General features: G+C 43.7%; 1 protein-coding gene across 1 annotated transcript; it reads left to right on the top strand.

Annotated features, from left to right (window-relative positions):
* The first annotated feature begins 7,004 nt into the window (after positions 1 to 7,004).
* On the top strand, positions 7,005 to 7,385 carry LOC119575677. The gene has a single exon (XM_037923305.1). It carries the CDS (start codon positions 7,089 to 7,091, stop codon positions 7,383 to 7,385), a length of 297 nt encoding a protein of 98 aa, XP_037779233.1. The 5' UTR covers positions 7,005 to 7,088.
* The last annotated feature ends 2,651 nt before the right edge of the window (positions 7,386 to 10,036 follow it).

Genomic DNA, 10,036 nt, shown 5'->3' with positions numbered 1-10,036 from the left:
TGAATTATTATTATTGTTGTTATTATTATTATTATTATTATTATTATTATTATTATTATTATTATTATTATTATTATTATTTTTATTATTATTATTTTTATTATTATTATTTTTGTTATTATTATTTTTATTATTATTTTTATCATTATTATTATATATTCAATAGTTTGGTGCTTCATTAATTGTTCATTAGAAAATGTTGAAACCACGCATTTGAAAACTATTTTCTTATTTTTTTTATTGATAGATAGCTAGTGATATCTAATAGATATTTTGGAATGGTGTAGGGTTAGGGAGAAACCAAAGTACTTTCACAAGTTCATATAGAGTTTGATACGTGGCATTATTTGTTGTGGATTTTATGTTGATATTTTGATAAACAAGTATATGAAATTCAAGTTGTAATAATTTAATTTGAATAAACGCTGTGTATTTACAATATTTTTAATCATTATTATTGTTATTATCCTGTCAGCATTTATTAGGGATAGGCCTGTTCATTTACTTCCCCCCCCCCCCCCCATATTTCAGTTAAGCTTACGTAACTCATCTTTGACCTTTGAAAGATAAACAGTGTTTGGTTATTATTGACATTGTTATCATTATTATTGTTGTTATTTTTAATTATCTCTTGTCACAAGATACATGCAGAAAATACATTTATTTTGTATATGGTAGATTACGGTACCCAAATTTTATTAATGACCTGACATGTGTGTATATATATATATATAATTTGAATTATAGATAAAATATTACAAGTATCATCATTGTAGCTAGGTTTGTTTCCATATCAATATTTGAACTTCCTATTTTCATATATGATATTCGTCTGAAAGACTATTTTTTGTACAATTCAAAGTAAAATAAATAATGCAGTACACTTACGTAAGATTTGCGTAGTGGTTTGGCAAAGGTACTCAAATATTTCAATTTATTTGTACTTTAACCTGAAGACAAAGTGGCACTGAAAGGCCCACAAAATCCTTGTTTGTGAATGTAAGTGTAAAACAAATAAATGTGATATATGATGTGAAGTTTCATTTCTTCATTTGCAGTTCACTTTCATCTGCAGAACTGAGGCAGTACTCAATTTGAGATTATGATTGAAAGATAGATTTAAGATAAGAAATATATATCCCTTTTGAGATTATGATTGAAAAATAGATTTAAGATAAGAAATATATATCCCTTTTGAGATTATGATTGAAAGATAGATTTAAGATAAGAAATATATATCCCTTTTCGTAAATTGTAGTTTCCCCATTGTCTATTTACTCAAATCTGTTGGTAATAGTAGTGTCTTATAAAATTATCTTTGTTGGCACACTCACTGTATTTTTTTTCACTATTATATGTTGCTTTCTGGCTGGGTGAATGGGTGGATTGCTATGTGGCTGAGTGAATGGGTGGCTGGGTGGATGGGTGGGTTGGTTGGTGGCTCTCTAGCTGGGTGAATGGGTGGGTAGCTCTGTGGCTGGGTGAATGGGTGGGTAGCTCTGTGGCTGGGTGAATGGGTGGGTAGCTCTGTGGCTGGGTGAATGAGAGGGTGGCTGGTGGCTCTCTAGCTGGGTGAATGGGTGGGTAGCTCTGTGGCTGGGAGGGTGGCTGGTGGCTCTGTGGCTGGGTGAATGAGTGGGTGGCTCTCTAGCTGGGTGAATGGGTGGGTAGCTCTGTGGCTGGGTGAATGGGTGGGTAGCTCTGTGGCTGGGTGAATGGGAGGGTGGCTGGTGGCTCTCTAGCTGGGTGAATGGGTGGGTAGCACTGTGGCTGGGTGAATGGGTGGGTAGCTCTGTGGCTGGGTGAATGGGTGGGTGGCTCTGTGGCTGGGTGAATGAGTTGGTGGCTCTCTAGCTGGGTGAATGGGTGGGTAGCTCTGTGGCTGGGTGGGTGGCTCTCTAGCTGGGTGAATGGATGGGTGGCTCTGTGGCTGGGTGAATGAGTGGGTGGCTCTGTAGCTGGATGAATGGGTGGGTGGCTCTGTGGCTGGGTGAATGGGTGGGTGGCTCTGTGGCTGGGTGAATGGGTGGGTGGCTCTGTGAATGGGTGGGTGGCTCTGTGGCTGGGTGAATGGGTGGGTGGCTCTGTGGCTGGATGAATGGGTGGGTGGCTCTGTGGCTGGGTGAATGGGTGGGTGGCTCTGTGGCTGGGTGAATGGGTGGGTGGCTCTGTGGCTGGGTTAATGGGTGGGTGGCTCTGTGGCTGGGTGAATGGATGGGTGGCTCTGTGGCTGGGTGAATGGGTGTGTGGCTCTGTGGCTGGGTGAATGGGTGGGTGGCTCTGTGGCTGGGTGAATGGGTGGGTGGCTCTGTGGCTGGGTGAATGGGTGGGTGGCTCTGGCTGGGTGAATGGGTGGGTGGCTCTGTGTTGGGTGAATGGGTGGGTGGCTCTGTGGCTGGGTGAATGGGTGGGTAGCTCTGTGGCTGGGTGAATGGGTGGGTGGCTCTGTGGCTGGGTGAATGGGTGGGTGGCTCTGTGGCTGGGTGAATGGGTGGGTGGCTCTGTGGCTGGGTGAATGGGTGGGTAGCTCTGTGGCTGGGTGAATGAGTGGGTGGCTCTGTGGCTGGGTGAATGGGTGGGTGGCTCTCAGGCTGGGTGAATGGGTGGGTGGCTCTGTGGCTGGGTGAATGGGTGGGTGGCTCTGTGGCTGGGTGAATGGGTGTGTGGCTCTGTGGCTGGGTGAATGGGTGGGTGGCTCTGTGGCTGGGTGAATGGGTGGGTGGCTCTGGCTGGGTGAATGAGTGGGTGGCTCTGTGGCTGGGTGAATGGGTGGGTGGCTCTGGCTGGGTGAATGGGTGGGTGGCTCTGTGGCTGGGTGAATGAGTGAGTGGCTCTGTGGCTGGGTGAATGAGTGGGTGAATGGGTGGGTGGCTCTGTGGCTGGGTGAATGAGTGGGTGTGGTGGATGGCTCTGTGGCTGGGTGAATGGGTGGGTGGCTCTGGCTGGGTGAATGGGTGGGTGGCTCTGTGGCTGGGTGAATGAGTGGGTGATTCTGTGGCTGGGTGAATGGGTGGGTGGCTCTGTGGCTGGGTGAATGGGTGGGTGGCTCTGTGGCTGGGTGAATGAGTGGGTGGCTCTGTGGCTGGGTGAATGGGTGGGTGGCTCTGGCTGGGTGAATGGGTGGGTAGCTCTGTGGCTGGGTGAATGGGTGGGTGGCTCTGTGGCTGGGTGAATGGGTGGGTGGCTCTGTGGCTGGGTGAATGAGTGGGTGATTCTGTGGCTGGGTGAATGGGTGGGTGGCTCTGTGGCTGGGTGAATGGGTGGGTGGCTCTGTGGCTGGGTGAATGGGTGGGTGGCTCTGGCTGGGTGAATGAGTAGGTGGCTCTGTGGCTGGGTGAATGGGCGGGTGGCTCTGTGGCTGGGTGAATGAGTGGGTGATTCTGTGGCTGGGTGAATGGGTGGGTGGCTCTGTGGCTGGGTGAATGGGTGGGTGTTCTGTGGCTGGGTGAATGGGTGGGTGGCTCTGTGGTTGGGTGAATGGGTGGGTGACTCTGTGGCTGGGTGAATGGGTGGGTGGCTCTGTGGCTGGGTGAATGGGTGGGTGGCTCTGTGGCTGGGTGAATGGGTGGGTGGCTCTGGTTGGGTGAATGGGTGGGTGGCTCTGTGGCTGGGTGAATGGGTGGGTGGCTCTGTGGCTGGATGAATGGGTGGGTGGCTCTGTGGCTGGGTGAATGAGTGGGTGGCTCTATGGCTGGGTGAATGGGTGGGTGGCTCTGTGGCTGGGTGAATGAGTGGGTGGCTCTGTGGCTGGGTGAATGGGTGGGTGGCTCTGTGGCTGGGTGAATGGGTGGGTGGCTCTGTGGCTGGGTGAATGAGTGGGTGGCTCTGTGGCTGGGTGAATGAGTGGGTGGTTCTGTGGCTGGGTGAATGAGTGGGTGGTTCTATGGCTGGGTGAATGGGTGGGTGGCTCTGGCTGGGTGGCTCTGTGGCTGGGTGAATGTGTTGGTGGCTCTGTGGCTGGGTGAATGAGTGGGTGGTTCTGTGGCTGGGTGAATGAGTGGGTGGTTCTATGGCTGGGTGAATGGGTGGGTGGCTCTGGCTGGGTGGCTCTGTGGCTGGGTGAATGAGTGGGTGGCTCTGTGGCTGGGTGAATGGGTGGGTGGCTCTGTGGCTGGGTGAATGAGTGGGTGGCTCTGTGACTGGGTGAATGGGTGGGTGGCTCTGTGGCTGGGTGAATGGGTGGGTGGCTCTGTGGCTGGGTGAATGAGTGGGTGGCTCTGTGGCTGGGTGAATGGGTGGGTGGCTCTGGGGCTGGGTGAAAGGGTGGGTGGCTCTGTGGCTGGGTGAATGGGTGGGTGGCTCTGTGGCTGGGTGAATGAGTGGGTGGCTCTGTGGCTGGGTGAGTGGGTGGGTGGCTCTGTGGCTGGGTGAGTAGGTGGGTGGCTCTGTGGCTGGGTGAGTGGGTGGGTGGCTCTGTGGCTGGGTGAATGGGTGGGTAGCTCTGTGGCTGGGTGAATGGGTGGGTGGCTCTGTGGCTGGGTGAATGGGAGGGTGGCTCTGTGGCTGGGTGAGTGGGTGGGTGGCTCTGTGGCTGGGTGAGTGGGTGGGTGGCTCTGTGGCTGGGTGAATAACAAATCTTATTTTTACAACGATAACTGTTTATTAGTCGTCATATCTTCTAAAAGTGTTATTTTCATCCAAACAGGCGGTCTGGTGTGTGTGTGTTTGGTGATATTTACGTTATTTTCCAGATGAGATTTTAAGCCTTTTATGGTTTTAACACACGGATGCCTTATATAGTGTTTAGTGAGGACGCTTAAAAAAATCGATAAATGGATAAAAATATATTAAGATTTCTACCCGTGATATATATATATATATATATATATATATATATATATTATATATATATATATATATATATATATATATATATATATATATATATATGTATATATATACATGTACATATGTGTATGTCTTTATTTGCGTTTTTATATAATCAATTCACGGTTAGATTCAATCCTACGTATACTTGTGAATGCGTACACCTCTCCTCTCGGGTGAATAGTGGAGACGAGCATCATGAATGGCGCGCTGAATCATCTGCTGACTCCTTCTCGAGGGAATAGCAGATGTATCGGTGCATCACTTCATCTGCTTTGTAATCCGTGAGGAGAGAAGAGAGTGGACAATCCCACATGTGTGCTGGGTGGGGCAGCGGTAGCGATCTTTTCTAGCGATCTCGCTGATCTGCGTTCAAATCCCTCGCCGCCAATGGCCATTCCTTGCACACGGGGCAATTTAGAAGCAAAATAAAACAGACAGCTTGTAACCCCAAGAATATCCATTATAACAAATGGAATAAAACTTTATTATTATTACCATTATTATTATGTAGAATCGAATTCAACCATCATGTGAACATCTCACAGATTGCGTGTGTGAGGAGGGAGGTGCGTGGGTGTGCGCGCGCTCTAAAAGGATCTCTTAATGATTACTGATTACGATTCCTCATTGCGAGGCAGATAAACGATATGGTTAAATGCGTATGTGAATAAACTCATGAAATTTAATGTTTAATTGGTGTATGCAGCTATCAATGATTTGTATTACCGTTCTTGCTACTAACACTAATAATGCTATCTTATTATCTTATTAATATGCATTATTATTTGTCACTTAACAGCAATATGTTCAACAAACCAATCAAAATGGCATTCACCTCACACACGCGCGCTTGTGTGTGTGTGTATGTATGTATGTATATATACACATACATACATACATATATATATATATATATATATATATATATATATATATATATATATATATATATACATATATATATACATATATACACAACCACACACACACGCTCGCGCGCGCGAATTATGCATGTGTATATACACATGTATACATATATATCTATATTTACACACACACACACACACACACGTGTGTGTGTGTGTGTGTGTGTGTGTGTGTGTGTGTGTGTGTGTGTGTGTGTGTTTGTGTGTGTTTGTGTGTGTGTGTGTGTGTGTGTGTGTGTGTGTGTGTGTGTGTGTGTGTGTGTGTGTGTGTGTGTGTGTGTGTGTGTGTGTGTGTGTGTGTGTGTGTGTGTGTGTGTGCGTAAGTGTGCGTAAGTGTGTGTACATCATTATCTGCATTTGAACAGTTTAGATTAATATGCAGTATGCGAAAGAAGAGTTCCTAAATTTCGATGAAATAAATAAATCTTGTCAATAAATTCGGTCGTTAAAAGATCCATATTCATTTACTTTTCATTTGTAATTCCGAATGTAAGACCTGTATCTATTTATCATGCCCGCTGCAATGCAAATTGGTGTAACAGACTTTCTACTACCCTCACCACAAAGAAAATAATAAAAAGGTTTGGGTAATGTACATAGTCTACACAGCTACTTGATTTTAAATGTCCGTTTTATTTTTTTAAAGGTACAAACAGAGTGAACGTAAACGGAGTGTTTAAAGGTATAAAGGTTCCACCTGTAACATTCCGTCTGGTCTGGAAATACCCTCGAGGCAACGTGCAAATGCGATCAATTGGCAACTGCGCGTAGTAATCATCGTACATCACATGGGTCATGAACTTACCTGTTTCTTTAATCGAAATTAAGGTAAACATCAGGGGCAATTTACTTGATGTGTAAGTCCCAATACCGAATAATCAAACTCGAGCCTCATGTAATGACATTAGTTATAAGTCCTGAAGACGTTCCCGATCGGACAAAAGAAACGACGCGGATATTGTGAATATTTACCTGCATGATGCTGCCTCTATCGGTCAGGTAAGGAACTAACACTTCATCCTAATCAATGGACGCTCCATGGCTTCGCGATATGAAAAGTTCTTTGCAGTTCTAATGAAGAAAGTAAATCTGCAAATACTGATCCCATGAAACTAAACGTCAACAATAATTAACTCGGAGACTACAACGAAGTAGCAAGAAAGAGCAGAACAAACGCAAAGTCAGCGATCACGGAAACGTACGCGGTGACTTGGTTTGAAACATCCGCTCTTAAGTTGGTTCCCTTCTCTCTTCAGCGACAGTTTGCGTTCGACAATGGTCAAGTGAGGATGTGATTAGACGCCCCGATGACGTAAAAAAAAAGGCGGAAAAATGTTAAACAAAATGAAAAAAGTGACTCCGATATCGCTTTTTAGAGTGGAAATCACCCTGTGTATAGTGTTAAGTGCCATATCCGTGACAAAATCCCAGTTTCGTAACGACCAGGACCAAGAATACTATCGCTACAACAGAGATTACCCAGGATACACGACCCCGCACTCTGTCCGCTCGCAATACAACAGCGGCGACACCTACTACGGCACAGACCGTCGATACGACACCCGCTTCGACGACCCAACTCGAGTTCGGGGCTTCGACAATCGCTACCAAAGGGCAGAGGCTTCGTGAGCAGACGTCGTTGTGGGCCCCGAACCCCCGCTCGAACGGAGTGGGGAGAGAGGGGAGAGAGAAAAAAAGGAAGAAGAAGGAAAGGGAGAGGAAGAGAGAGAAGAGAGGGAAGAGAGAGAGAGAGAGAGAGAGAGAGAGAGAGAGAGAGAGAGAGAATAAGAAAGAGAGAAAGAAAGAGAAAGAGAGAAAGAAAAAGAGAGCAAGTGAAAGAAATAGAGAGAGAAAGAAAGAGAAAGAAAGAGAAAAAGGAAGAAAAAGAGAATGAAAGAGGAAGAAAAAGAGAAAGAGAAAAAAATGAGAGAGAGAAAGAGAAGAAAAGAGAGAAAGAGAGAAAAAAGGAGAGAAAAGAGAGAAAAGAAGAGAAAGGAAAGAGAAAGGAAAAGAGAGAAAGAGAAAGGAAAAGAGAGAGAGAAGGAAAAAGAGAGAAGAGAAAGAAAAAGAGAGAAAGGGAAGGAAAGAGAGAGAAAGAGGAAGAAAAAGAGAGAAAGAAAGAGATAAAGACAGAATGAAAAAGAGAAAAAGTGAGAGAAGAGGGGGAGAGAGAGAGAGAACGAGAAGAGGGAGGGAGAGGGAGAGGGAGAGGGAGGGAGGGAGGGAGGGGAGGGGGAGAGGGAGGGAGGGAGAGAGGGAGGAGGAGAGGAGGGAGAGAGGGAGGGAGAGAGGGAGGGAGAGAGGGAGGGAGAGAGGGAGGGAGAGAGGGAGGGAGAGAGGGAGAGAGAGAGAGAGAGAGAGAGAGAGAGAGAGAGAGAGAGAGAGAGAGAGAGAGAGAGAGAGAGAGAGAGAGAGAGAGAGAGAGAGGGAGGGAGGGAGAGAGAGAAAGAGAATGGCAAAGAGAGAGGGAAAGAGAAAGAGAAAGAAAGAGAGTGAGTGTGATAGATTATATAAACTGATAAACTTAAAAATATAGAGAGAAACGTAAAACGGAGAAGAGATCGAAGAACGATTGACAGTATCAACTAGAAGTCCCTATGCATGTTTCGGCCGCTAAGATAAAGGTCTACGACACATATCTGTAAAAGAAAGATATTTGAAAAAAAAAAAAACTTAAAACTTACAGAATTAAACGTGTTTAACAAATTAATATAAAAAGACCGTTTAAAAAAGAAGGGAAGAAGAAAAGACTAAGAATTATAGTTCGAATTAAGAATGGAGAGTTACAGAACATATTATGCAAACAAGCAATTTCCAAATTGATAAATAGTATGGTCTTTTCCTGACTCACTCACTGACTCACCACGTGTGACCTGAATGATAAGTTATCTCTGATAAGGCACATTGGTTGTCATCACCCTACGTCGTATCAAAAACACGACAACGGAATACAGGGATGAATGCTGGGAAAAAAAACAGAGAGACAACGTGACTGACTTGCGAGCAGGTAAACAGACTGGAAGAGTGGGAAACACAAATAATTACAGGTAAAAGTAGTCAGAATGACAGATATACAGATGGGAACATACAAACCCAACAAGGAAGCAAACAGAGAGAGAACAAAAATGAGAATGAGAGAGAGAAAGAAGAGAAAAGGGAAAAGAAAAAGACATGGAGAGAAAGAGAGGAGAGAGAATACACAGACAGACGAACAGATAGGAAGACAACGACCTTCCATTAAGCAAAATTTACGTGTGCTTTGTCATCCTGTGTGAATCCATTCCGAGGTAAAAACAAATAAACGGAAAACTTTGATGGCAACCATTATGATAATTAAACTAAAAACTCATGATCAGTGATGATGAAATAATTGTGAGGTGAAAATGGGGATCATAACGATATTGACGACTGCACTAATAATGATAACGTCTGGAACAGGGGAAGTGTTGATAGCTATATCAACAACCAACCACTTTGATAACGAAAAGAATATAGAGTGAATTGTGACATTTAATAAACAGATAGTTGTTAAAAAAAAAAAAAAAAAAAATCTGTCATTACAAAAATGTGGTTTCACACTAGCTTCACATGTCACGGCACATTACATAATGTGAGAGCTAACTTATTCAGCCTCTGAAACTCATAGGAGAAGAAAAGATAATGATGATACTGATGATGAAAATGATGATGATGATATTAGTAATGCTAATAGTAAAGACATTAAATATAATGATAATGATAATAAGGACAATAATAATGATGATAATAATAAAAATGTTAATAAAAATAATGATAATCATGATGATAATTAATAGTGATAATCATGATAATGATAATCTTGATAATAATAATAATAATAATAATAATAATGAAAAATTTTTTTTTTTAATAATTATACTACTACTACTACTAATAATAATAAAAATAATAATGATAATAATAATAATGATAATGATAATAATAAAAAACAAGAAGAAAGATAATAAGAGAAAAGAGAAAAAGAAGAGGGAAACAGCGCAAGACCTATCACGTGTTTCCTCGCGAGAGAAACCAACGTCTTGCCACAGAATGATCTTGTAACGCCGAGGAAAGAGTTTGGGGACGAGTGACGTAATTCGCTCTAGGGGGGGAAAAGGGGTCTGGGAGAATGCTCATAGCTTTCAGTACTATATGTTGAGATAACTGTTCGAGTATTCTTTTATAGGTGCGTTTTGTTTCCGTGAATTGCAGGACTGATACTTTGAATTAAGTGATAGGTAGTCTTAAAAAAGAAAGAAAAA

This window comes from Penaeus monodon, chromosome 7 (genome assembly GCF_015228065.2).
Source record: "Penaeus monodon isolate SGIC_2016 chromosome 7, NSTDA_Pmon_1, whole genome shotgun sequence".
Lineage (NCBI taxonomy): Eukaryota > Metazoa > Arthropoda > Malacostraca > Decapoda > Penaeidae > Penaeus > Penaeus monodon.
Note: the sequence above shows the minus strand (reverse complement) of the source record. Positions and strands in the feature narration are given on the sequence as shown.